The sequence below is a fragment of the Falco punctatus genome (genome assembly GCF_963210335.1).
Source record: "Falco punctatus genome assembly, chromosome: 6".
Taxonomy (NCBI): domain Eukaryota; kingdom Metazoa; phylum Chordata; class Aves; order Falconiformes; family Falconidae; genus Falco; species Falco punctatus.
In genome coordinates, this window is record NC_137585.1 from 36852709 (window position 1) to 36880687 (window position 27979).

At 50.6% G+C, this 27979-nt stretch overlaps 2 protein-coding genes across 2 annotated transcripts in view; one reads left to right on the forward strand and one right to left on the reverse strand.

Moving 5' to 3' along the window:
- The first annotated feature begins 407 nt into the window (after positions 1 to 407).
- On the forward strand, positions 408 to 26536 carry SREBF2 (sterol regulatory element binding transcription factor 2). Its single transcript, XM_080393021.1, has 19 exons — positions 408 to 653; positions 5076 to 5456; positions 6389 to 6570; positions 7762 to 7902; positions 9675 to 9896; positions 11035 to 11149; positions 11343 to 11524; positions 12319 to 12511; positions 13379 to 13560; positions 14229 to 14502; positions 15465 to 15634; positions 15842 to 16010; positions 16586 to 16706; positions 18271 to 18380; positions 19699 to 19831; positions 20373 to 20541; positions 21807 to 21992; positions 22896 to 23007; positions 23683 to 26536. The coding sequence occupies exons 1-19, from the start codon at positions 572 to 574 to the stop codon at positions 23901 to 23903; spliced, it is 3345 nt and encodes a 1114-aa protein (XP_080249147.1). The 5' UTR covers positions 408 to 571; the 3' UTR covers positions 23904 to 26536.
- The window catches only part of SHISA8 (shisa family member 8), a 32984-nt gene continuing 28867 nt past the window's right edge, over positions 23863 to 27979 (reverse strand). Inside the window, exon 4 of the mRNA XM_080393053.1 lies at positions 23863 to 27954. Within this exon, the coding sequence (XP_080249179.1) occupies positions 27638 to 27954 (317 nt within the window). The 3' untranslated portion in view covers positions 23863 to 27637. The remainder of the gene's footprint in view (positions 27955 to 27979) is intronic.

The window sequence follows — 27979 nt, forward strand, 5'->3', positions numbered from 1 at the left end:
GGCGTCGGGTGTGGCGCCTCCGGGGGTGAGGGTCCGTGGGGAGCTGAGGGGGGAAGGAGGCGCCAGCGCGGAGGGACAAACCCCGGTCTCCAGCCGCCACCTTCCACCTGGCCTTTCGGCCCCCCAGCCCGCCCGGGAGCGTGGGGGTGCGACCCCAGCCCCAGCCGGGTCTTCCGTGGGCAGAGGAGGAGCCGGCGCCTCTCGCCCGGCTCCCACGCGTGTCCGGGCCGGCCCCGCCCCCTCATGAATATTCCGAGAAGGGGGCGGGGTGCCGGGGCGGGGCGGCCTATGCTAATCGCAGCTGCTGATCGCTGACGTGCCATCACACCACGCGCCGCCGCGGCCGCCGATTGGCCGGGGCCGACCTGGTCTCATTGACAACAAACCGCGGGGCGCGCGCGCGCCGCTGCCGTGGCGGCGGGCAGGTGGGGGCGGGGCCGCCGGCCGGCCGGGGCGGCCCAAGATGGCGCGGGGTCGGCGGCGCTCGCCGGCAGCCTCCGCCTGAGTGCCCGGGGCGGCGGCGGCGGCGGTTCATGCGGCGGAGCGCCCGGCCGCGGCGGGCCCCTGCGCGATGGAGGGCGGCGAGCTGGGCGTGGAGAACATGGAGACCCTGACCGAGCTGGGCGACGAGCTCACCCTGGGCGACATCGACGGTGGGCGCCGCGGAGGGGGAGGGGGCAGGCGGCGCGCGCGGGCTGCCCCACGCAGCGTGGGGGGAGCTTGTGTGCCTTCCCGCGTGTGCGCGCCCGTCGGGGGCTGCTGGTGTTGCCCGGGGGGGCCGGGGTGCGTGGGTGGGGGTCGTCCCGCCACCCCCCGAGCGGGAGCGCAGGGCGGCCTCACCGGCTTGGCCCCCGCGCGTGGGGTGCGCTGCCCACGCGGTGCGGGCCGCCCGCGACGGGGGGGTGGCGCGGGCAGCGCCCCGTGCCGGGCGGGGTGCGGGGTGCGGGGCCCGTCCCGCCGGGCAGCGCCTGGCGAGCGGCCACGCGTGTTCGTGTCCCCCCCTGCCGCGTGGCGTGGGCGGCCGGTGGCCAGCTCCGCCCGGGCAGCGCTTTTGGGCGACTTCCACGGCGCTGACCCACGCGGGGGGGCGTCGCGGCAGGCGCTGCGAGAAGCCGCGTGGGGGGCTGAGCCCGCACAGCCGCCGAGCCCTTTTTCCCACCCGCGGTCCCCGTGGGAGTGGGTTGGCGTAGGTGACCGTCTCGTTCCTCTCCGGCAGCCCCAGGCACACGGGGCGGTGGTGCTGCCCAGGCTCCCCTCGTGTTTCCTCGTGGCTCTCTCGAAGTGCGTGCAAAGCACTTACCGGAGCTGTGCCGCCACGAGTGCCCGTGGGAGGCTGGGCCGCCTCGCCCTCCTCCGCTGAAACTGCTTAAATTTCCCTTTTTTTGCTCCACTGTCTCGTCATAAAACTTCACCGCATCAATGGCAGAGCTCCAATGTGCAAGGAAATGCCCTTTTCCCACCGGAGTGCAGCAAAATGAGGTGCCGGTGTGTGATGCCTTATGTGGTGTTTCCCAAACAGCTCCCGAACACCCATGAAAACTGATTCCTGGGTGACCCTCTGCACGGGGCTGGAGCCGGGGACCTGGCTCGGCTCCTCTGCTCTGTTCGGCTGTAATCCTAAACAGAGCTCGGCTTTGGGGGGGTGGGGGGTGTCTAAAGCATCTGTGTTTAGCAGCTGGGAGATGAAATTGAACGAGTGCTTTTAAGTTTCTAATTGCAGTTGATTTGCAGTGTAGCTAGGAGCAAAATTTATACCTTTTTTTTTTTTTTTCCCTTTATGATAAGTAAAAGAAGAGTATACCTTATGAGAATATAAGGGGCTTAGTTATCACTTATGAAGTTGGTGGTGCAAATCGAAGGTGCTGTTTGCTCTTGTTTAAGCACCACATAATGACTTCTCGGGTTCCATATGGAAACACATGAATTCCCATGAACCTGGAGCCGCCTCTGAGCCATGGTGTGCCCAGGGAGGTGTGATTCAGACCGATGAGTAACTCAGGGGTGGGAGAAGTGAGCTTCACCTTCCTCCCAGGGTGGGTTTTTCGGGGGGGGGGTGGGGGGTGGGGGGGTGTGCGTGGGGGGCAGGTGGAGTTATATGACAGTCCTGCTTTTTTTGTGCTCTGACAGGGATTCATCTTGTGGTTTGAAATTTTCCAAGGGTTTTGATGTGGTTTTTAAGTTGTCTTGTTGCCGGGTCTCATAGTTCCTTTCCCGTTCAGGCTGAGGGACCTTCACCGCCTGCCATAGAGGTTCTGATTTTGTGCGGTAGAGGAGGAATGACGCTGGTCTGGCGGATGCGCCCACTGTTCTGGGATGTTGGCACTCACTGGGGTGGTGCTCCAGGACTGGGTGCAAGGCTGGCTGGGGGGTCCCAGTGCTGAGCTGAAGGCATCTGGCTCTGCTGCCGGCAGGGCATGGCCAGGTGATGCCGGAGAGTAAGGTCCGAGTTGGTCGTGGGTTCGAAGCCTGTCTGGGTTCGGGGTGGAGGGCTTGTTTCTCTCGAGGTTGGGATCTTCACTGGTTTCTGTTTCTTAAAGTGTGGCATCTCTGGGGGTGTCAGGAAGAGCAGCTGGCGTGTGGGAGAGCTGAGCCGTGGCCCGGGAGGGTCACCTAAAGCTCAGCTCTTGCCTTTCGGCCAGGTATTTGGGTGCTGGGCTAATGAAAGCAGCAGAAGTCTTCGGTGGGCTCGGTTTCATTGTGGACATTTTTTGATGGCTTTGTTTCTGCAGTAACATCTCACAGCGTATTAGGGTCTGAGACCTCTTCAGCGCAGGGAGTGCAGGTGATCTGTTGCCGATGGGTTTATCACTGATAGCTGTCCTGTCAAAGCACCCAAGCTTTCTAACAGTTAATGTAAACACTTGCTCTGTTCTCGGTGTAGGCAAAGGTGTTTTTAAAAGGCAAGAGATTTGGGTCTTGGATGTTGCTGTATCTCTTGCTTTCTATTTTTCTTGTGTTGCTACTAGGAAAGCTCTTGGGTGCTTTAAAAAAGATGGGTTTGATCCCCTGGCAGTTTCTTTAAAATTAATCTTCAGACTTTTTGTATTTAGCCAAAGTTGAGTCCATGATAAAGATGTGATTTAACTTGTGAGAGCAAGAGTAGTTTTTCTAATAAGATACTAAATCTGCTGTGTTGAACACAATGTTCTTTAAAACACAGTACTTGGAATTTGGCTCTTACATTGGAGTTTACTTTTCCAGAGGAAATCTCATCTGATTTATTTTATCCTCTACTTGCAGTAGTGCTGTCTGATGGTGAAATAGCAGTGCCATCAAATGAAGAATTTGAAAGTACGTAGAGTTGGGGTTATCAAGTGTATCATGTTGAGGGTTATTTGGGATGGTCTTAGCTCCAGTCAGTTTGAGGGTGAAAAGCTGTTTAATACCCATCTAGATGTTGTGCAGAAGTGTTAATCTTTAAACAGCCCCTCCTTGCTCTGGTAATGTGTTGTGAAAGTTTACCGAGGAATTGCATGAAAAACCCCTTTCATTCATCTAGTTAAAAGTGGAGACAAAGGTTTGGTCCAGCTGGTCCCCGAGGGCGGCTGGTGCTCCTTGCCGGGGAACAGCGTGTCCCCACTTAGTGTCAGGTTATAAATAGGTTAGGAGGACACATCTCCCAAGCTCCTTCATCCAACATTCAAGTTCTTAAGAGCAATGGTCATGGTCACTGCTTAAATGTGTGTAAGGATGTGGAGGGATTGCAGTCAAAAGGGAAGAAGAGTCATATTATAGAAACACAGCAAAACGTTTGTTGAGGGAGCAAGAAGCTTGGAGAACGATCCCTTTTCTCTGTCTCAGGAGTGGCAGACACATTAATTGGATAACATGTGGGTGGCATTTCAGAGAAGCAAATTAATAGCCCTCTTGTTGCTGGGACAATTTCCATAGAAACGTTTTGTGAAAAGTTTGGTTCTTTGAACCCTCTTCATAAAGCACAGCAGCAACATCCTTCGGGTTTGTGGATGAGAACGCTCCTGGTGTAAGGAGCCCTTTGCCTTGTTTTTTCCCATAAACCAGAAATTTATTTTCTACTGTCTAAACTTGAATTTATTATTTAGTTATAAACCTTCTGTTATGTTTGTGGGTCCTCTTCCTTTTTTCCTACTTCAGAGAAAAAAATAAGACTTCCAGAAAACTGTGGAAGAGCCAGTGCAGCATGGGCAGGACCTGGGGCGGGGAAGGATGTCTGACTGCTCACACCACTGCCCACACACAGATCAGGGGAAGCATCCAGGTAGCTTAAGGTTCATAATTGGATTAAATTGGATTAGATGGAGGGAAAAGGAAGCTTTGCTTATGAACAATGATCTCTCAGTTGCAAAACTTTTTAGTCTGTAGGGGAGAGCTATAGCGTTGTGGTGGGAACCTCTTGATGTGGGCTGGTAAAATCCTGGAGAAGGTGGGATGGAGAGAAGCTGCTGTGCAGTGATTGCAGGCAGGGGATAAATAGGCAAAAAAAAAACAACCAAAAAAAAAGTTATTCTGGTGGTTAAACACAAGCATGGATTTCTCCTGCTGTAGTTCTATAAAGTGTTGTTTCCTTTAGTCTTTTTTTCCCCAGTTTCTCTTATGCTTGAAAGTAAAACAAAGTTAAGATGAATTCTTACCCTGTTTCTTCATTTTCCAGATACTCAGTGGGACAGGAGGGACAGGGGGCTTGAAAGCACCCTAAAAGTTGGGTGGGAGAACAGTTAATGCTGGAGTTGCATGAGTGGTTGGTTTCTCCCTTCTGCAGGGATTAGACTGGAGCAGTGATGGAATGAGACTAATATTTTAGATATATCGGAGATGGCTTTAAATTCTAGTCTGTGCTTGGATCATTTAATCTGGGAAGGTGTTGTAGGAGAGTCCTGCCTTTCTCCCTGAACAGCCGCAGCAGTGCCTTGCCGCTTGCCACCTCTCTGTTTCTCTCTGGAGATGTTAGGCTGGTGTGATATGTTCTCTGGAGGTTTTGAAGGACCCAGAGCTCACTTCTATGCATGCACGCCATCATTTGAGCCCTGACATAATGGCAGGTGTCAAAGCATGTGGGCAATAAAATAGTATTGAATGCATTTTCTTCTGTTTTACAGAGATGCTGCAGTTCGTCAGTAACCAGGCAGGAGACTTTCCAGACCTATTTTCAGATCACTTGTGTGGCACCTTTCAGGGCAGCGGTAGCAGCAGCAGTGGGACCCTGGAGCCGCAGGTGCAGCGGCCGTACAGCCAAGTGCAGCTCCAGCCCTTCCCAGCGCCCCCCGCCTCCCCCCAGCTCCAGAGCCTGCCAGTCAAAGCGGCGCAGGCAACACCTCCGGCCCCTCCGCGGTCAGCCCCTCTGCTCCAGCCCCGGCCCCCGCTCCAGCCTCAGCTCCAGCAGCAGGCCGTCATGATTACGCCGACGTTCAGCTCTGCTCCCCAGACCAGGATTATTCAGCAGCCGGTGATCTACCAGAATGCAGCCACCAGTTTCCAAGGTAGCGGCTGGAGTGCTCAGGATACGGCTGTGCCTGGGACACTTGTGATTTCGGGGCGCTCAGGCTGCGGGAGTGCTTGGTGCACTCACAATAAATGGTGTCTGTCAGCATTCAAACTCCAGAAGCATCCTTGGCCACAACAAGGCTGACCATCTTTTTCTTGCGATGCTGCCTATGGGGCATCCCTTCTCCTGCTTCTGTGGCTTTGGACTTGGGGGAGCATGAGGAACTGTCATAAATTAGATCTTAAGTCTTTTTGTGTGACCTTTTGTGACAGTTGTCGTCTGGATGCTCTCTTCTGTTATGGGCTTCTCTCCTGTGGCTCATGGGAGTTTTGACAACAGTATGTCTAAAAAATGGTTGTTGCAACCCTGTCCTCCCGCTGATGGGTGCAGCAGGCAGATCCAGTCCTGAAGCTCTGGTCTGTCCCATGTGGCAGTCCAGAATGAAGGCACGTTTTTAGCTACCAAACTCTCAAGTGCAGTGCTTGCGTTGAGCAGAGACACTTGTAGGGATATTTAATGATGATGAGTGCCAGTTATCTTGATTCTCTTCAGTAGGTGTTGATAAATGATAACTTTTCATGGTAAATAGGATCCTATGGTCCACTGAGATCAGCAGGAGTGGGCAGGTGCTGGGTACTGTGTAATGTCACTCAAGTAATGAGTCCTGTGCTATCAGACCAAAGGTTTTTGACTTTAATTTCTCCTAGCTGATCTTCTGTGCCTCCTGGAAGGCTGCTATTCTAAGTACAGTGTCCTCTTGCAGGAGGCATCGAAGGAGCTGGAAGCTTCCCACTGTGTGGGATGTTAGATGGATGCTGCTTACTGAGAAGCTCTGGGAAGGAGGGGAATGAAGCTAGGAGCATTTGCAGGCTCCAGAACGGAGACCTGTGTCTCTGGACTCTTCCTGACATCTCTTTTGCTTTTCAGTTCTCCAGCCTCAAGTCCAGAGCCTGGTGACGTCCTCCCAGGTTCAGCCGGTTGCCATCCAGCAGCAGGTGCAGACGGTGCAGGCCCAGCGCGTGCTAACGCAGGCTGCCAATGGCACCATCCAGACCTTAACGCCAGCCACGGTCCAGACAGTAGCTGCACCACAGGTCCAGCAGGTTCCAGTGAGTAAAACCACGGAGTGATAGGAGGGTACAGCAGAAAAAAGAAACTGCTTTTGCGGGTCTGGTCCCCTGGCTTGCCAGGGGAAAGGTGGCAAAGCTTGTAGGGTTGGTGACCCTGGGTAGCATTGCTTTCGCACAGACGTCTTTACGTGTGAGACTATTTCTAGCCAGCCTGTGTTCTGGAAGTGTTTTACTTTGTGCAAATCGTGTGTGAGTCCCCGTTGTGAGCTGTGATGTGACTTCAAGTAGCAGGCCACCATTTTCACTAGAACACCTGCATAACTGAATATGATGTAAAATATTTTGTAACTTGGTGCTGCCAAACTGGATTGGAAACCTTACTTGAACAAGCCTTCTTTGACTTTTGCCTACTTCATTGCAAGTCTGCCACCTCTACCGTGTCTTGTAACGGCTGGCTGATGTTGGAATGTTTTCTTCCAATTCTTCTGCCACACTTTCTTTGATCTTTTTGCTGCTACAGTGTCATGTGATTTTGTTTCAAAACATACACAAGGCTTTTTTGCCTTTGTGTGTCTTTGTATCGCGTAAAAACATTTACGGCTAGGGGACTCTCTCAATATGACCAAGTTGCTCTGGTTCAGTTGTACTGTGCCGTCTACAGTGCTCCCTGTGTTTAAGAGTCAACAAGGTACTTGAAGAAATAAAAGCAAGCTGTGTTATGGCAAAATAACTCTACAGTTGGGGTTGATCTGCTTGTACATTAATGGTGCAGATCCTTTCAGTTAGATTGGAGGGGTGGAAAGCTACTACAGGTATTTGCCAAAGCAGGCTGTCCTAGCCATGTTAGGCTCTTGAGTACTCAACGAGTTAACGGAGAGAGCTAACTATAGGTGTAATTGGAGAGGGGAAGGGAGCTTTTCAATCAGCTCTTTTGTGGTTTTACATACTTGTTTACTTCTGGTGACTGATTTGAAAACCAGTGTCCTGGTGGTTCCTCTGCTCCCCTCCATCCAGTACTGTTCAGACTGTGTCCTCGTCAGAGTTTGTATGAGGGGCTGACAAAAGCCATCCAGATGATGCAGAGCGCAAGGTGAAAGAAAAACTCGCCCTGCTCTTTTGCCATTCACTGAGATGTAAAGTGATAATTCTCGTTGCTTACCTCTGGCTATTGAGATCAGCAGAGGAGTATGTGCCTCCTCTCCCCTTCACCTGTAACTCTTTTCAACCTAGGTTCTGGTCCAACCTCAGATCATAAAAACAGACTCCCTTGTCTTGACAACCCTGAAAACAGATGGTAATCCCGTTATGGCTGCAGTACAGAACCCAGCACTGACAGCACTCACTGCTCCCATTCAGACCACAGCTCTGCAGGTACCGTATGGATGTTCTTCTTCCTTCCCTCTCCTCGTTGACATCCTTTCTTCTTAATGCAAGGGAGAGATTTGGGCTTTAGTATTGGGCAGTGGTACAAACAAGAGGGGTTTTGAGGGCTGCTCTAGACATGTCCAGTGTGAGTAATACCCTGTTTCTGCCAAGGCTAAACACACAAATTGTAATTTTTTGGCAGCCTCCCATGGCCAGTAAGCAAAGACCAAGGGCATGCTTCTGTTTACTTTTTTCTGGTGTTACAAGGAGAGGAATATGACCTAAAAATTCCATCCAGTTTTTATCCTCTGGAAGACACTTGAAACTGAAAGCTCACTCGCTCAGAATACCTGTGGAACTTTCTTTTCCCCTTCAGTAGTGTCTAATAGCAGTATGTTGAAAGTGAAAACTAATTAAGCTACTTTTCAGAGGGCATTTGCAGTGAAGATTCAGTATAATCATTGGAGATAGCAGCTGTGCTTCATGGCCTCCGCTTCTTATCAACTCTGAGAAACTTATGCCCCTAAAGACGCATTTATTAGTCCTGTACATTCTGAACAGATATCTTTGTTCAGATATGTACTGGGGGAGATAAACTTACAAGTCTGGACTTAAGTTTTGACTTCTTTTGCATAGCATGGTAGGCTTCTTACGTACTTGTTAGTAGCCAGGCTAAAGTCTTCAATTAACCTGCTTGCCTTTAAGTGACGTTCTCACACAGAGGTGAGGTGTATGTGATTGTGTCTGTCTGAGATGCAATCAGTAAAGCTTTTTGAATGCATTGAAATTTGGTGGAAATAGCCAAGGAAAGGGGTAGGACTTAAATTCACTTATTTGTCAAGTTCCAGCTTGAAATGAAACTAAATTAATTTCTAGTATCTTATTTAGAAGATTATTTTGGAGTCAGAATTGTTCCTGAAGTTGCTCATGGCTAGTTTATTCTCATTCTAGTCTGTCATTTGACAGAAATAACTCTTCCTCTCCATAACCACTTCCATGATCTTTCGTGTACTTTAGAGAACATGTATACTGTTCTCAGTCTTGTTTTGCAGGGTTAAGCAGTCTAAACTTTCTTTACTCCAGCTGACCTAGAAGCCCCTCTGTGCAACTGTTCTGGTGGGATTCATCATCGTTTATTGCAGAGTACATACTGCTTTAGTGTGGTGTGGGTGGTCTGTCCTACATCTAGATGCCCAAGTTTGAGCTTTTCACACCAATGTATATCACTCATTGCCTTAGTTCCCCATCTTAAGGCATTTTTATACCTTAAGGACCTGGTTTGTTTTCCATTTAATTGAATTCAAATCAACTGCATTGCTCAAGCCGCCATTTGTTTTTCCGTAGTCAGGTCCTTTCTAACATTGTTGTCACCGGTTTGGAAGTAGCATTACCTGTTGCTGATTTGATGACTTTATTTGTCCACAGAAAAACTGAATTTTGAGACTTAGGGTGTAAGGATTGTAGGAGCAAGGAGGAGCCTTGGTCTTTTTCTCTATTTAGTGGATGAACAGAGCAAGAGTGTTGATGCCCTTGAAGAACAAGAGATGTTCTTACTCCCCAGTGACCGATGTGAGAGGCAGTGGCAGCTTTTTCCTGTGCTGCTGTGCCAATGGGCATGCTGGCTAAGGAGGACAGGGCAAATTGTCATATCTCTTCTTTTCTGAGCTGTACAAACTTTTCCTGATTCTTCTTTTGTTTACTCCTTTTTCTTCTACCATCATAAACATTATCTGAATTGCCTGATTGCTCGTGACACTTGTTATACACGGCCTTTGTAGACCCTCGTTGGGAGCAATGGGACCATTTTGACCACAATGCCAGTGATGGTGGGACAAGAAAAGGTGCCTATCAAACAAGTTCCTGGGGGCGTCAAACAACCAGAACCACCTAAAGAAGGAGAGAGGAGAACAACTCACAACATCATTGAAAAACGTTACCGGTCATCCATAAACGACAAGATCATTGAGCTGAAGGACCTTGTCATGGGGACAGATGCCAAGGTAAAGATGTGGAATAAGAGCAAGTCTAGTGTCATAAATACTTTGTCTTCAGGTGCTCGTTGTTCTACCAAATGAAGCAGATGGGTACCTGCAACTGTTAGTAGTATGCACACATGTATTGGGATAAGACTGGTGAGAAGCTCTTGTGTGACGGGAAGCTTGATAATAGTATTCAAGAAAGGTCACTTGTAAAATGTTTATTTTACTATGCCAGTGGTATGTTTCTTGAAAATAAGCTATAACTTAATGCATTTCTTCTTTTGTTAGGTCTAACTTAGATAGGCCCTCTAGGTAGAATATCCAAGTGGATGTTTTGATAACTGCTAAACCAGAGCTTGCTTAATTTAAGTTTCCTTTTCTGTGTGACTGCAGTAGGGACAAGGATTTACAGAGCTTTCCATTTTGTTTCCTTTAGATATCGAGTTGTAAAAACTCCTGCTCTCTCAAATATTAGAAGCTTTCTCACACGGTGTATTCAGGGTTGTCCTATTCACTTTACTTCATGCTGGCAGAGCAGGGAGGTAGTGTTCTTGATACCTTGCGTGGTGCCTGTACAAATACATGCAGTAGTGAAGTTACCTCCTATTGCTGAGTGGAATTGGAAACTTAAGTTTTAAAAACACTAGTAACGTACAGTGGCTTCGTAGTACTTGAGGCTTGTGTTTACATGCTGAACTTGTCCGCTGCTGCTGGAAGCAATTGTTTTCAGAGGGATGGCCAAGGCAGTGACTCAAGGACATGACAACCACTTATCTCAGAATTAAACAGTGAACTATGGCTAACAGACAGCAGCTTGTTCCATCCCAGAAGAGAGCTACTTCATTTCAAACCTATGGTACTTTCAAAGGACTATTTCAGTTTGAAGCCTAGATGTGAACTCTATGTGTAATTAAGATGTTAATCAGTTTCCGTTTTACTATTTTTGTAAGATCTTTGAGGGACCTCAGGCCCTGTGTGTCTTTCAAAGTCTGATACCTTGCCCACAGGGTGTGCCCTGCTATTGGTGTCCTTGCAGCAGCTGATACACTCTTCTTTCTATCACCACATGATATAAAGGGTTGTGGTACCCCTAGAAGCAGGAGTGACCTTTTGACACCCTTAATATAAACTGATTTTTCTACATCTTAATTCCTTACAGATGCACAAGTCTGGAGTCCTGAGAAAAGCCATTGATTACATTAAATACCTACAGCAGGCCAACCATAAGCTGAGACAGGAGAACATGGTTCTGAAGCTGGCTAACCAGAAAAACAGTAAGTTGTGGAGGCTGTGCAGCACGGGGGAGGCAGTCAGCATGAACGTAGGGTGCCTCTTCGCAGTTTCATATCCTTTACTGAGGTTGCGTTGGTAGTGGCCAATGTTACTCTGGGTGATGGAGCCAATCAGAGCAACACTGGCAGGATGTATGATCAAGAAACGTGTATAATGCAGTCTTGATTTTTGCAGAGCTGTTGAAGGGCATTGACTTAAGCAGTTTGGTTGACAACGATGTGGATCTGAAGATAGATGACTTCAACCAGAACGTGCTGCTGATGTCTCCTCCAGCCTCTGACTCGGGATCCCAGGCTGGCTTCTCTCCCTATTCCATTGATTCAGAGCCAGGAAGCCCACTCCTTGATGATGCAAAGGTACTTGAGACTTCAGCTGTCAAATTCAAGGCACCTACTTCAGGGATACATGAGGGCCAGAATTTAAATTCTTGTTCTCAAGAGTGAAACCAGCGGACATCTGGCAAGCAGATCTGTAGGGGTCAGAGATCCTTTGTAAGGGTGAAGGTGGTGCATGGGTGTGATTTATCTTTCCTTAAATGATTGAGACTGCTTCCTCAGCTGTGTTATCTGAGCCATACATTAGCTGCTAGAAGAACTGTACTTAGCCTTCAGCCCCTGTAGAGTCTCTGTGGACTTACAGTGCATGTTCATGACCCAGAGAGCCCATGGCTTTCCAGGGATATATATGTCCAGTGAATAAAGCAGGAGAACTTGGATAACATCAGCCGTGGTTAATGAGATCATAAACAAACAGTAACGGAAAGCTGTTGGCTGTCTTCTGATGTCAGGTTTGTTTTGTGGATATGACAGAAAAAGTGGGTCTTCTGACAGATCCTCAAAAGAGTAAGGGCAGCAAAGGTTAGTCCTAGCCTATGCCAGGGAATCCAGTTAACGGTAAGTGAAATGACTGGGAGCAGAACGAAGGTGAAGGCACTCAGATACCTCAGCCTTATCTTACTAAGCTAGGAAAGGCTTCACTGGGGTTCTTGCTAATTTTGATCTTAAAAGCAAACTTTAGAATGTATTCTGTTTCTCCTTCTTCCCTACCCCTCCCTTGGCATAAGCATTTTATTGTTCTACAGAATGGTAAGTAGGTTTGGGGGGTTATTTTTCCTTCTCTTACTTTTCTTTCCATTCCTGTTCCTTTGAAGGTTAAAGATGAGCCTGACTCTCCTCCTGTGGCCCTTGGTATGGTGGATCGCTCTCGAATACTCCTCTGTGCTCTCACGTTCCTTTGCCTTTCCTTCAATCCTCTGACATCCCTCCTGGACGCCCGAGGAACCCCGGAGTCCGACAGCCTGGTGCGCCACAGCTCTGGCAGGAACGTGCTGACCATTGAGTCAGGTAATGAGCTAGAATAGTTTGGACCACAGAAACTGGCCAGGCTTATGTGGTCTCCCTAAACACCATCTCCAGCTGTGATGGCTGCAGGTCATGAGATGGACTGTCAGTGTGATGCAGCAGGATGGTTTTGTGTCCTCAGGGAGCTGTGTGACCTTTGCTTAATGGTTGGGGAGGGGTAGTAACTGCAGGGCTGGGTGTGAGAGGAGATCCAGCCAGGAGTGCTTGGACATGGTTCCAGTTTACATCCACATGCAGCTTTCTTCTTGCACAAAACCACCTGTTGCTCAGTGTGGTGAGGTAGAGGGGGAAGTCTGAGAGACATGTTCATTTTCTATTTGTTTTTAAAGTAACTGACTGATTTTTATAACTTAATAATAAAGTAGTAGCTGAAGAATTACTTCAGAAACACTGTTGCTATGTAGGGTCTTGCAACTGGCTTGTTCAACACACTTATTCTATAATAATGGTTTAATGTACGGTAGCTTAGGGGAGGGCAGGGGTTTCTGTAGGCATGCTGTCATTTTCCTGACTGGTAAATATGCTTCCTCAGTGTTGTTTTGTAAACTTAATTAAGACCAGAAAATGATACTGAAGTACTGAGTAGCCATGGGTGTAGCTGGCTCTGATTTATTATAAATAAGTCTTGTAAAAATAACTATTTTTATTTAGTTGGGAATATTCTAGCTTGGAGGTTGGATGAAGAGTTGTTGATACAGGTGTTTCCTGATTAAATTGCAGTCTTTGCAAAAGTTGATACCGTGTGTGGCAAGCGTAGCAAGACATGCTTCTGGGTCTGTGCTCATGCTGTTGCTATGCTTTTGGTGTCCAGATTAACTTTTAACTTTCCTTTTGGCATGATGATGGCAGATGCAGGCGGTTGGTTTGGCTGGATGATGCCCACGCTGATCCTGTGGCTTGTGAATGGAGTGATTGTGCTGAGCGTGTTCATAAAGCTCCTTGTGCATGGAGAGCCAGTGACCCGGCTGCACTCAAGGTCATCGGTCACGTTCTGGAGGCATCGCAAGCAAGCAGACCTGGATTTGGCACGGGTAAAGTTGACTTGTGATTTTGCATCAAATGCATCTTCTAGGAGGGGGTGTGGGTAGATATTGCCAAGTGAGGCAGTGGCTTGGCACTTGCAAGAGCATGGTGTTCTTGGAGTGAATTATCCTGTCTGATTTCAGAGCAGGTGGTGCTAGGTTGTCTTGAGCAGATTGCTGTCCTCCTTCAGCCTAAACTAGTGCTGCATGGATGTCAGCATAGCTTCTGTCCTTGTTCCTTGCTGCTACATCTTGTAGCAATCTTTGGCAGCAAGGTCCTGGGTTTTGTCCAGAATCTGGCCTCTGCTGTGTCTTTTTTTTTTCTACTGTCCTCCAGCCTCTTGGAAGTCCTCTCCATTGTTGAGGCAACATTTGACTTTTCATGTGGGGACCTTGAAACTTCCACGTTGTTTGAGAAGGCAGGAGCTCCTTTCACCTAGTGCCAGTGTCTCACAAGCAGTGCAGGATCAGAGCCGTGTGTGGAAACATATGCATAGGGCCAGATTTGAAGGTGGTGTAAATTGTCTTCATGTTCACTGGGGCTGTGTTGACTTCGCACGGCTAAATCTTGTCCCACCTTGCACATCAGTTTGTCTTGCTCCTGATGCCAAGGAGGTCCCGAAGTGTTTCTGTGATGGTGCTTTTTGTTATTGGACTTTTTGTCACATTATTTGCAGGGGGATTTTGCTGCAGCTGCATCAAACCTGCAGACTTGCCTGTCGGTACTCGGCCGAGCGCTGCCGGCTTCCCGTCTGGACTTGGCCTGCAGCCTGTCCTGGAACGTGATCCGCTATAGCCTGCAGAAGCTGGCGCTGGTGCGGTGGCTGCTGAAGAGGACTTCTCATCAGTGGCGGGCAAGGGAGGCCACTGCAGGCTTTGAGGATGAGGCCAAGACTAGCGCTCGGGATGCAGCTCTAGCATATCACAAGCTCCATCAGCTCCACATAACAGGTGGGAGCAGAGGTGACAGATCTGCTGTCCTTGTTTTGCCAAAGGAGGAGGCTCAGAGCTGATCCTGGGGGATACAGGGAGAGGACTACCGCCTCCCTCCTCTGGGAGGGTTGCTGTTGGAAATCAGCCTGACAGATTTCAGGAGCCGTTTTCTAAAACACAGCAGGTTCATGCAATAAAAGGGCTCTGTAAGAACGGCCAAAGCCACACAGTGTCTCTAGTTACATGTTCCTGAGCCTGCAGAGGTGGCTGAGAGTCTTTCCCAACCAGCAGTTGATTGAGCCCAGTTGCTTTTTGCTGCTGTGAAGTGCTTGTTTCATCCCTGTCACTTGGGAACGTAATGTGGAAGCAGGAGCTGGGGTTAATTGCTGGAAGAACTTAAATCTCCAAAACTGTGTAGAGTGCAGATTGCCAGTTGGTGTTGATATGCTTTGAAAACCTGGGTGTGTGCACATGTCCTAAGGAAGTGCTTGAATGTTCCTTGTGAATGGTTGTTTTTGCTGTCCTTGGCAAGCCAATTTGCCATGTTAATAGGCTCCAAGCACATCAGAAATCCAAGCTAAACTTCCTTCTGCCTAATCATGCCGTGTGAATTACAGCCATGCCGCCAGGGATAAATACTTGTTCTTAATATTATCTGTGTAGGTACAGGTGTGGACTGCAAAGACAGTGATGAATATAGCAAGACAAAATTTGCTGGTGACTTTATCCTGACTGGTTTAGCTGTACAGGGCTTTCTGGCAGAAGTGGAGCTGTGGATGCCAACCTTGGTATCTGTGGAGGGAAGACTCAATTACAATTGTCCTGTTGCCTGAATACAAAGTAGGCATATGATGTAATCTTCTCTTGTCAACAGGTTCTCATTGTCTCTATAGGATAGTAGCCCTGCAAATCACAGTAGTATTTAGTAGCCGGTATTACTGCATTAAAAGTTAACACTTCTCCTTTCCCTCCTGGTGCAGGTAAACTTCCCTCCAGCTCAGCTTACTCGGGCTTGCACATGGCCCTGTGTGCTGTGAATCTGGCCGAGTGTGCAGAAGAAAAGATCCCACCCAGCACAATGGCAGAAATCCACCTGACAGCTGCGGTTGGCCTGAAAACTCGCTGTGGAGGCAAGCTTGGTTTCCTGGCGGTGAGTTATCTCCTCTCCCATCACACCTCTAAGTGGAGCTCTAGGAAGGCCTGCAAGCTGGCACTGCCATAGCTCGAGGCATCTGCTAGCACTACAATTACATGGCCTGTGGTTATGATACAAGCTGTAATTATGATAAGACCTTTGTCCTTGGTGGTGTCTCTTTCCCTGGATGCTGTTCTCAATCGTAGCATCTCCTTTCCGCAGAGCTACTTTCTAAGCCAGGCTCAAAGCCTGTGCAGCTCAGAGCGGAGTGCTATCCCTGACTCGTTGCGTTGGCTGTGCCACCCCCTGGGACAGAAGTTTTTTGTGGAGCGAAGCTGGACAGTGAAGTCTGCTGCGAAGGAGAGCCTGTACTGCACCCAGAGGAACCCTGGTGAGAGTCGCTTGTGTCCCAAGTGTGTGGCCTCCCAGCGCTTTAAGCCTGGCAGTCTCTCCACTTCTGGGACAAAAGCAGGTGTCTTGTTTGAAAGTGTGCTCTTGTATGTTTGCCCTGCTTGTGGTCTTGACGGGCAAGAGGGGCTGTGCAGCTGAGAGACACCACCCCAGCCTGCAGGAGCTGGCTTTCCTCCCTTTGTATGCTGTGCTGTGTCATCCTGCTTGTGTCTTCATGTGCTGGAGCACAACCTGCATGTGGCCCTGAATGTCTGCGGGGTGACTTCGGGGTTGCTAAGGTTTATCCTTTTCTAGAACAGTGTCATCACTGTTCTGTTGAGTGGCTGAAGTTCCATGGGGATGTTTGGCCAAGGGCTACAGCTTTATAAATGGATTAAAGGGTTAAAAAGGCCCTGAAAACGTAGTCTTTAGAAATTGTTGCCTTAATTCCTGAAGGATTTCCCTCTACTGCTCCTCCTCTTGCTCCTACATTTTGGTGATTGTTTTTAGTTGTATCGAGAGGTGGCTATCACAGGATCCAAGTGGAATGGTTCGGTTGTTGTTTTCTTCCTCTAGCGGATCCTATTGCTCAAGTTCATCAGGCATTTTGTGAGAATCTGCTAGAGCGAGCAGTGGATTCACTTGTGAAGCCTGAGACTAGGAAGGAGATAGCAGGACAAGAGGAGGAAGAGCCATGGTAAGTTTATGTCCTGGGCTGGGGACTGCTGCCCGCAGCGGCAGGCTCTGAGGCAGACCTCAGAACCATTGACCTTTGGGGCAAACTGAATGGTTAGTCCTTATTAAAGACTTGAAATGACCATGTAAGTTTGGCCACCACAACTGATTAGAAGAGCAAGCTCTACCTCTTCATATTAAAATTTCTGAAGCCAAAGGTGAACCTGGATGTGGTAAGGATTTCTGGTATCAGCTGGCGTAGTACTGTTTGATTCCTGAACTGGATGAATCACACTTTCTCTGCTGTAACAAAGCCTAGTGTTCAGGAACACTAAAATCAGTGTGCACCTACCACTTCTGTGGACCAGAACACATGTCCAGGCCTCTAAGAGCATGATGGTCTGTCTGGCCTGTCGGAGAGTGACCCCACCAGCTCGCTGCCTTTTGCATGTGTATTCTCCTAGCTGAAGTGCTGTGTTGACCACCAGTGAAAAATCAAACTGATGCGTGCAAGAGATGATGTTGGCCGAAATTGTCATTGCCTCTAAGCTCTGTCACCAGCTGAAAGGGGCTGATAGGTGGGATTGGAGCAGCTTTTTGTACTGAACCCTGTCCAGCTCTCTCCTGGACTCCCCAGGAAGCAGAGCCCCAGCCTTTGCCAGCAGTTTGGCACTGTTGCTACTGATCTCCAGATATGCTGGTGCCAGGCAAATGCTATGTAAATATATGGGAAGGCTCTGTAAGAATGCTCTCCCCAAGAAGTGTGGATAAAAGCCTCAGATGGGAAGATAACCCAGTTTCCCTGCCTGTCAAGGGAAAATAATGCACATTTAGCTTCCCCCCCCCCCCCCCCCCCCCAATCTTATGTCTGTTTTCTAGCCACGTTGCAGAGAATGAGCAGCAGTTTGGTCTAATTGCTTGCACAGTTCAAATGCTTATGCTCAGGTGCTGCTGTTGATGATAGAAGGTAGCAGGATTTGTATGGGTGAGGTGTGTTGTCAGTATACTTGTGGGAGTCCTGTCTCCTCTTAGGAAGCACCAGCTTTAGTAATACAGCAAGCCTTTTTGTCCCCCTCTAGGGGGAGGAGCTGAAGATCTTCCTGTGTAGCATGTCCCAGGAAATTAGATCGTTGCTGCATATGCTACTTTCTCTGACCAACGCTATAAATGTGTTTTCACTTGCATTCATACATATTTGCATATATGCAAATAGTCACTTCCAGAAGTGTAATGCAGCCTCCTTTGGAGGCAGTGATTGAAAAGGAGCCTGTAATCAACTAGTAACATATGTCATGCCCAGCATTTCTGTAGCTGAGGTGAGACTCCCAGGGCTGACTCTAGTTCTGCGCTGGTGGTCCTGCATGGGGAGGTGTGAGGGTAGTCCTCCCTGAGCATCTGTGCACTTCTGCTCTCGGGGTGGTCTCTTCGGTCTGGCAGTGTTGTGTTGCTTATAGAGCTTGGACTTTCTGCTGACTTAATGGATCAGCCTTGTTTAAAAATGCCTTGTGACTGATGAGAAACACCTTCAGGCTTTGGTGTCTCCTGTTTGACAACATAGTGAAGGTCTGCCTTGCTTCTTGTTTCAGCGAGTTCTCTAGTGCCATGGAGTACCTGAAATTGCTCAACTCGTTCTTGGACTCAATGGGAAGTGGAGCCCCACCCTTTGCCAGCAATTCTGTACTCAAGTCCACCCTGGGTGAGTCTGGCAGAACTGAAGCTCTCCCAGCTCCAGGAACTCTTGCTGATACGCGTTCCCTCTCTGCCACCTCTCAAACTCCAGACAAGGAGAGATGCAGTCCTTGGAATGAGACTTGACTGCTGAGCAGCGGCACACCACAGTGTTGTACAGCAGCTCAGACTGGAAGGTGGTGGTTGGGAAGGCCTGGACGTTCAGCTGTGTTGTAATGCTGGGTGCCCAGGTGGGGCTGCTGTTATTTGTATTGCTGGGCACATTCCAGGCTGAACCCTGTGCCCTCACCTGGGAGCTTGCTTCTGGCAATGCGAAGCGAGAGGAAGGGTGTAGCATGTAAACAAGCATAGCAGTGTTGCAGTTGAGATACAGGAATGTTTTTTCCCACTTAATTACCTGTTGGACCAAATACAGTGAGGTTGACCTCACTTTCACAACAGCTGTCACTTATATTTCTCAATTTCCAGAGGCCTGCTGCCCCTGCTGTAGGGAAGCTCTGGGCTTATATTGAGAGGTGCTTGGTTTGGTCCCTTAATGCATATCTAGTGGGACAGTGAGAGCTGTAGGCTCCTCCTGAGCCATGCACTTATCTGGGCTTGGCTGGCAGCAGGCTGCTGGAGGCTTCGTCTTGCTTGGTGTTGGTACAGACAGCATCTGGCAGCTCACCAGGGTGCTGCTGGAGCTTTAGAAACAAACTAACTGTGCTGTACCTAAAATGTGTAGAGCAAACATAGAAGGAAAAGAGGATACTTCTTTTTCTCAAGATTATTTTTTGGTATAAAGGGAAGTCTATATTTGGGTCAATATTGTCATAGAATGTAAAAGCAGGTCAGAGTAGCAGAGCCTATTTCCTTTGTCCCTAGGCAGGCTTTGAGACGTTTCTGAGGGGATGTTAAATATTGGAGGGAAATTATGTAGGGAACCTGATTAACTGGCTTGATGGTGATTAGTGCCAAGGCATGGTATATACAAGTGGAGTTGTTATTTTGGGATGGTGAGTGGAGATCCTTGTCAGGAAGGAAGTCAGCAGATTTCTGGACAAGTAGGCAGGGTAAGTTCTTATTGACAAGATGCAAACTTAGCATCTAGAACTCTGCATGCAGTCAGGTGTAGGGTGTTTGCCTGCTACAAAGTTCCTTTGGGTTCGTGCAGCATGTTTCACCATTTACCTGGGTGGCTGTTTTCTCATGGGATCAGTTTGGGCTCATTAGTATCAATCTCAGTGGAAGGCACTGGCAAGGGCACATGACACCTGCCTGCTTTTCCAAGCAAGGAGGAGCCAGGTGTCCTTTACTGGGCTGCAGCTTATGATTCTGTTTTACAGGCCCTGATGTGGTGTGCAGATGGTGGTCAGCAGCGGTGGCTATGGCAATCGGTTGGCTCAGGGGGGACGATGTGGCTGTGAGGTCGCATTTTGCAGAAGTGGAACGCATGCCGAAATCCCTGGAGATGTCAGAGTGCGTAGGCCTTGGACAACTTTCAAACCCCTGCTCCTTTCAAATGGGGGGCAGCTCTTCCCTAATGCTGTCCTGTAGGGCTACCTCTACCTGTGCTCTGGAGTTGCGTGCCTCTTGTGCTCTGGGATGTAATAATATGACATGTGATGTGCTCAGCAGCTTCTGTATAGTCAAGGCTTACAGGCTGATATTAGAGTTGTGGACTGGAAGTGTCAGAATTGCTTTTTTAGGGGTGTCTCTTGGCTTTGTTCTAATTGCATAGCCTCCTGCCTTCCAAAATCGGACAATAAAACTTGATGGAAAGGCTGCTGTCACCATCTTGGTTCTTTTGCACTAAAGCATCTTTGCCACTTTCCTTCCGTTTCTCTGTGCAGTCTGTGTAGGGAGGAACAATTTCCATTTTTTTTTCTGAGAAATTATCTCTGCTCTTGAAAATGGAGGGTAAAAGCTGATGCTGGTTGCTGCTTGGGCTCAGCTCCTGGGACTGCCCTGTGGCAGCGTGCCACGATACTGCTTGAAAGCAGTGCTCTCTTTCTTTCAGGAATGCCCTGGTGAAAGCCACCTTCTATGTGTGTAAAGCCATGCAGGCCTCGCTGTCTGGGAAGGCAGATGGACAGCAGAGCTCCCTGAGTCACTGTGAGAGGGCCAGCAGTCACTTATGGAACAGCCTCAACATGAGCAGTGGCGTCTCCAGCACCGTCCTCAACAGCGTAAGAGCTATAAGCCCCAGGGTAACATATGGTCTGTCCCTGTTGTAAGGCTGGTCTTGCTGCAGGTGTATCGCTTCACCGTTGTATCTGCATTCTCCATCCATCCTGTGTCTCCTGGGAGTAGAGGGCAAATTTCTTCACTTTCCTTGCAAAGGGCATTGACGTCTTTCTGCCTCTGCTGTATGGAGGAGCAGAGCTGCAAGTACAACATTGTTTCCCTGGGCATGGTCTCAGGTAGCTGAGCTCTCACTTCTCCCCTACTAGTAGCTATCACCCCTTTCTGGTGCTTTGACCACTTTGACTTTGGCCTGCAGAAAGCATCCGTCTCTGTCCTCCAAAGGAAGTTGCTGGCACCTGTAAAGCAGGACCTCATTAAGTCAAGCCAGCTCGGTTTCAGGCAGCACTCATGAGTGTTTGAACCGTCTTCCACGAAAGTGGGACTGTGCCACGCTATTCCTGAGTTTGTGTGGGGCTTGTTTCTCTTCTTTCCAGGATTACCTAAAGCCAGAGCTTCCCTTCATGGCATATGGGACGCAGTTCTAGTCCCTTCTGTCACTCCTGGGTGGCAGCTGTAGTGCATTGTAGTTGCATTGCATGTTGTGGCAGTAACTGTGCAATGTTTCTGCAGTGCAGTACAGAGGCACTCTCCACTTCGGCAGCATGGTTAGAGTCCCCTAAGAGCAAGCAGGACAGCAAGCAGTGCGAGGGGGCAGAGCAGATGGGGAAAAGGGATTTGGGCAGCCACTTCGGGCTATGTCAAGACTGCCTTTTCTTTTTCGTGGTGGGTTTTTTTGGGGGTGTTTTTTTTTTTTTTTTTGTCTCCAGTAGCAAGACTGCCTTTGCTGTTTCCCACTATTGCCGTTTGGATGGGAAAGCCTTTGCAGAAGGCTGGGGTGTTGCTGCTGCCATATCCACTTGGCACGTCTTGTCTGGGGTTGGCTTGGGAGGCAGCCTCGCAGAGGTGTTGGCCCTCCTGGAGGGGACAGCTGCTGCTTGGGCACAGCCTGGTGCTTGTTCCTTAGGCTGGACCTCTCGGGGCCAAGCCTCAGAGATGCTGCTAGGCAAAAGTACAAAGTCCTGCTCCCTTCAGTGCGTTGTGGTGGGGTGACTTGGCTGAGGGGGCTGGGGTGGCCCCCTGGGTGGGCAGGAGGTGCTGCGACCACCCTCCCGTGGGCCACGACAGCAGCTGTGTAGCAAACAGCCTGTTACTCACCTGATGAGTTGTGTTAATAAGCGTGTGTGCCTGGTCCCCCTGGCTCTTGCAGATGATCCAGCTGCTGGCCTGTGACTTGCTGCTCTCTCTCCGCACCAGCCTATGGCAGAAGCAGGCGAACACCAGCCAGGCCCTGGGTGAGACCTACCATGCCTCGGCCCCCGAGCTGACGGGCTTCCAGCGTGACCTTGGCAGCCTGCGCAAGCTGGCCCACAGCTTCAGGCCCGCCTATCGCAAGGTGACAGCTTGCCTTCCCTGCCTGCTCCACCGCCAGCTTAGCTGCTGCCCGAGGGGCGACAGGGAAGCTGTGGCCCTTGGAAGAATGTAGGGTGTATGTGGGCTTGAGTGGTTTGGGCGCTTGGGGTGGGATGGTCTGCCACCAGCAGGCTCCAGGCTCTCTTGGTGGATGATGAAGGAGGTTCCTGTGGGAGTCTGGTGCACGTGGGGAGGTGGCCACCTTAGTTTCTACCTAGGAAACAATCAGGACATCTGTGTTGCCAAATAAATACCATGGCATCCTGTCCTTTAATGTGGCCTCAGAGTGGGTCAGTCCCCCAAGGGGGTGTGAAAGGGGGCTGCCTCGGCCATGTTGGCTCTGCGGGTGACTGTGGGGTCAGATGCCTTCTGCACCTGTAGAGCATCAGGTGCTTCTCTGGGGGCTTTCCCCCACTTCTGTTTAGTCTATCTACTTTGAAGCCTCTGTACAGGAAGTGTAGTCTAATACTTGGACAAAAGTGTTGTCCTGATGTTGTCCAAACTCTGGATTTCAAAGTTTGGTGCTGTTATCGGAGCACTGCGCTAGCAGTGTGGGGTGAGACACCCACCTAGGCCACAGTGCCAGGGTTTGCTCTCCCATTTTTCTGCCCTGTTCCGTGCTCTTGTTCCTCCCCTTTCTAGGCCACTCAGGTGTTGAAAGCAGGTGTTTGGGTTTTTTTTCCCTTCTCGCAGTTGCCTTGACCTGCAGATTTCCTAGAGACAGGTGGGAAGGTGAGGGAGGACTATGGAAGTGGGTCTCTGTTGTTGTCAAGGCATCAGCGCTCTGCGCTCGCAATGCGGTGGCTGAGGGATGATGTGAGTTCAGCCGCAGCATCACCCCTATGCCAGCCTGCCTCTCACCCCTCCGTCCTGCCTTCCCTTCCAGGTCTTCCTCCACGAGGCAACTGTGCGCCTGATGGCGGGTGCCAGCCCTACCCGCACCCACCAGCTGCTGGAGCACAGCCTGAGGCGACGCACACCCCAGAGCAGCAAGCAAGGTCAGCCCTGGGGCCGGGGCAGTGACCTGCTGCTTGTAGGGCTGGGAGGGGGCAAGCGCTGAGGCAAGGTGTAGGGGAGTAGCTGTAGCCTGCAGTGTCATCCCCGTGTGAGAGGCTCAGGGTGACGAGCTCCTGTTAGTCTGTGGCTCATGAAGATGCTTCTGCCATGCTCTCTACAAGCCAGCTAACGTGAGCTGCCAGCCCTGGACTGGAGGTGTTGGTAGACAGGCTGGAAAACATTTGCCTTTGTGCAACCACACATGCACAAAATTTGGCAATTTTTTGGCTGGAGTTTGGGGTGGTCAATGCAAAGGCAGAAGCCAGGAATCCTAAAGGGGGAGAGCCAGGATATGTGATGCTGGTTATAAAATTCCTTGGGGGTTTAAGGAGATGGGCAGATGTGCATGCTGGTGCTGGGATGCGCCCTAGGAAGTGAAGTGAAAGGGACTGTCTCTGTAGAAGATGAGATTGTCAGTCCCTGGCTGATTCCAGCTGTGACTGTTCTCTCTTAGCTTAAAGTCACTGCTTGGGGGTCCGCAGGGTGCCCCCAGTTCTTGGCACAGCTGGGGGATGCTAGCCAGAGATGCTAGTGCCCGTTGAGGGCCCACATGGAGGAATTTTGTCAGCACAGGTGGTACCTTCATCATGAGGTTTTTCTCTCCTCTTTGCACGTAGGTGAACTGGACACCCTGCCGGGCCAAAGGGAGCGAGCCACAGCCATCCTGTTGGCCTGCCGCCATCTCCCCCTCTCCTTCCTGTCCTCCCCGGGCCAGCGAGCAGTCCTGCTGGCTGAGGCTGCCCGCACGCTGGAGAAGGTGGGGGACAAGCGCTCCTGCAATGATTGCCAGCAGATGATTGTCAAGCTGAGTGGGGGCACAGCCATTGCTGCCTCCTAATGCCAGCATGGGGCCACCTTGTGCAAAGACAGCCTGGTGGACTGTCAGCCTGGACTTCCCTTCTGGAGCTTAAAAAGAAAAAAAAAAAAAAGTGCTAGGTTAGGGCTGTGCCGGTGGGAGAGGGAGGGAGGGTTTTGTTCTTGTTTTGTTTAGCTTTATTAGCCCCCTTGCTTGTTCTCAGGCGCTGCAGCAGGATTCTGTCTCATTGTGGATTTTGTGACCATGCCTGGGGCTGTTGGTGTTGGGAAGTGCTGCCCTGACCTGGAACCCCCATCCCTATGGGGGGGAGAAGGCCACGAGCCCAAGGCACAGAGAAGTGGCACGTTCTCTGTCTGTTCTCAGGGGCATCTTGCTCTCTTCCCAAACACCTCCGTGGAAAGAAACCTTTAGGGAGGGCAGAAGATCTGCTCAAGTCCTGTGGGGCTGCTGGGCGCTGGGGCTGTTCCCAAGAGAGAGGGGGAAGGCACCAGCTTTCCTTTAGCTGCGTGTCAGGAAGCTGAAGCCTCCTTAGACCCAGCTTAGAGGTGCTCTGGGAGTATTGCTTGGGGCCAGTACTGCTGGGCAAATTTCTCTACAGTTTTTATACAGTTTTTTTAATAGGAGTGTTTGTGGCTTTACAAAAATGTAGGGAATGATGCAGCAGATTTCCCTTCCTCTCCACTTTGTGCATCTCCTTCCTGTGATGGTTGCCTCTGGCCTTTGGCAGGGAGCTGGGTTTGTGGCAGCCTACAACAGGCAGAGCCTTGTAGAAGGCCGGGGTGTCCCTGGTCAGCTGATGCTGGGTGGCAGCAGAGGTGGACATACAGCACCCTACACTCAGTGTGAAGGGTGAATGCTTCTCTGGTGCCTTTTTGTTGATGCAGAAACAATTTTTAGAAAGAGGTTTTTATTTTGCTCAACTCCCAGTCCCAGAACTTGTCTTCAGGTGTTTCTCCTTCCCTTCTCCAACTGCTCAACAGCTCTGGAGCTCCTGCAGGGACTGGGAGGCACTGGTTCAGGGTATGGGTCTCCCAGCTGTTACCATCGCCATTCAGAGCAGTTTGACTTGCAGGTGTTGAATCACCTGTGACTTTCCAAGAGGAGGAGATGGACTAGGGACGGGGAGGGAATGTTGCCCTCTTTCTGCCTTTCCTGTTGCATCTCTCCAAAGTGAAGTGCAAAGCAGTTGCCCTGTCACATGTGCAAATGTGGAAATCAGCCTTTGGCAGGTGAACATCGCTGTTTCTCCCTGTGCGTATCCAGTGTGTGCTCCATGTTGGCAGCTAGAAGCACTTGGATGTGGGCAGCAGCCCAATCCTGTCCTGTCCCAGTCTGGTTTGTACAGGCTTGGCTCCTGCACAGTCATAATTTGGGGTCTTTTGCAAGAAGCTTCTACAGGTATCCAGTTTTTATAGAGGGGTGTGAGAGCTTGATCTCCTTCCAAAATGAGGGGAAAAAGATGGGGACTTGTTTTCACACTTTGCTTGGGGTCCTTGGGCATCTGGGAGGGGGATTTCATGTGCTGCAGGAATTGAACACGAGTAATGCTAGTCCTGGAATTGCCCAGCTTCAGCAAGGTGGAAGCAGGGGGTCAGGAGAAGCCTGTCTCTCAGCCAAGCCTGTTCCCAGTGACCCTGGGCTATAGCTGCAAGCAAAAGCATGAGGACCAGGAGATGCTTCCCATTCTCCCCTGCTTTATTTGGGGAATAGCTGGTGGACACCCAGCTGCAATAACTGGCAGTCTGTGCTCCTCACCTTCCTGGCAGGCAGGGGGGTCCTTTGTTGTGTCAGCAGTTGGAGAGGAGCTCATCTGTGGGGGAGAGGTTGCTCTCGGTGTGTCTTCAGTCTGTGTTAGAGGATGCTCTGGTGACAGCAACTTCTGCTCTGAGCAGGTATCATAAGTATGCAGAACAGCTCTTGGTTTTGGGTGGGTTTTGATTGCCCGTTCCCAAGTTTCATGTCTTACCAGTGATCCTATTTTGGGGGTTGGATCGTATCCTTCTACTTTTTCTCTTAAGTGGCTGTTATGCTGTCTTCCTGGTCATGGGTTTTTCCTAAAATACAGAAACTCCTTACCTGTGGGAGCCTTTGAGTTGTTTTGCATTTCCCCAGGTCATGTGCAACACTGTGAAGTTCGTGCTTTAGTAAAAAGGGGAAGTGATGCTTTGGGAAAACAGTGATGTTGAGGCTTCATTTTGGTAACTTAACGGTGGACTGAGCCCTGGGGGCTGGGCTGCAGGGAGTACCCGCTGGGCCAGGGGCTGGGAGGCTGCTGGGCTGAAACCCTGGTAGCTAATTGCGTGATCCACAGAGGGTCCTAGCACTGCTGGTACTTCTTTCCCCTCCAGGGTGAGGGAATCTTTGCCGTGTTTTTTCTATACCGTTCATAAATTTGCTGCCCCTCTGTCCCTACAACTTTTTTATATGTGTGTGTATATACTGTAACTTTTTTTGTTTGCGGTTGGGAGGAAATTGTTTTATGGATTATGTGAAGAAAGTCTATTTATCCACATGGAGTTCAGAGTAGGGATGCTTTGTGGTAAGAGATGAAACTGGTGGTGGGGAGGTTCCCCAGGGAACATATCTTCTGTCTGAAAACCCTGTTCCAGGGCTCCTGAGCATCTGTTACCTAATAAAGGTGAACGTTACCACCACCTCCTGTCTGCCCTCTTTCTCTTAGCCCTCCTTATCCCACCCAGCAGCTGCTCTTAAGCATAGGTGAGCCTGAAACATCCTTCAGAGACATCCAGCCACACAAGCTCCTCAGGAAGCTGTCATTCCTTTGTTGAGATAATCTGGAAAATGGAGCTGTACAGCTTGCAGTGAAAGATAGTCCCTTGGTGGAGCAAGTGTGGTGTCTCCGTGCTCCTTTGGAAGCAACCCATGAGGCTGGGGGCTAGGGCAGAGCCAAGCAAGATAGAGCTGGGCTAGAAGCCTGCAATTTTAGGAGATCTATATGGGAGGGAAAGCTTTTACCTGACCTTGCTTGGAACAATGTCCTTTCGCTCCATGTATTTGTTTCTCAGCTCCCCCTGGTAAAGCTCTGTCAGAACCATTAAACTTCAGAGGAGATCTGGTTTTCATGTAGCTGCTCAAAGGGTTTTGCAGTTGGCCCTGACAACTGTATTCCCACCATGTCCCCCATCGGGGGGCTTCCCTAGGCCCTGTGCAAGTGGGCTTTGCAGCCTGCTGCCCGTGGGGAAGGGGCTGGGGTTTTGGGAGCAGCGCAGAGTTCCCCAGCCGATCCATACCAAGGCTGTACAGTTTAATGGTTTATTTATTGACAAGGTGGAGGCTGGGACAGTGGGGAATGGGAGGCTGGGGAGGGAAGGAGGCTGCTTGGGCTCTGCCGGCAGCACCGGGACGGTGCTTTGAGTCCATTGCTCTTCTCCTACCCGGTTGCAGGAGCTAGGTGGGGGTACCTGGCCCCAGCAGGACGTCCCCCCGCATCCCTGGGGGCTGGCATCGGACCCCCCATCCCCTGAGCAGCGCGCTGTTCTGCCAGCGTGCCCCCGGCTCAGCCTCTTCATGGGACAGGCTGAGGATGGCTGAGACTTGTTGCCCGGGTGAGAGGGACAGCCTGGCCCACAGTGCCTCCGCGGGGCGAAGCGCAGCTGGCAGCCCCCATCCCCAGGAGAGGGAAGACAAGACGGCGCTGGTCCCGCCGCGGCCCGCTGGGTAGGACCTGGATGCTCTGCCGTCAGCATGCTCGGGTGAGGGGCGGCCCCGGCCCCGGTCCCCGATGGTGCCAGCTGTCAGACGGTGACTTCGGTCTTGCTGTTGGTGGCGAGGTGCCGGGGGGGCTGCCCGTACAGCGGGGCGCTGGGGCCGAAGGCCTCGGGCGGCCCCTCAGGGCACAGGGTGGCCAGGCCAGGCCGGCGGGGGCCACGGGGGGGGCCCCCCTCCCAGCCCCCCGGGAAGGCCGGGCCCCCCGGCAGCTTGGAGCCCTTGGCCTTGGCTGTGGGGCAGCTCTCGGGCAGCAGCGGGCCCTCGGTGGGCAAGAAGGGCAGGGTGCTGGTGGGGGGCACCTCCGGCCCCCCGAACCGCCTGTAGAAGTCCTCGGGGGCGCTCTCTGTGGGGACAGGGCTGCGGTGTCA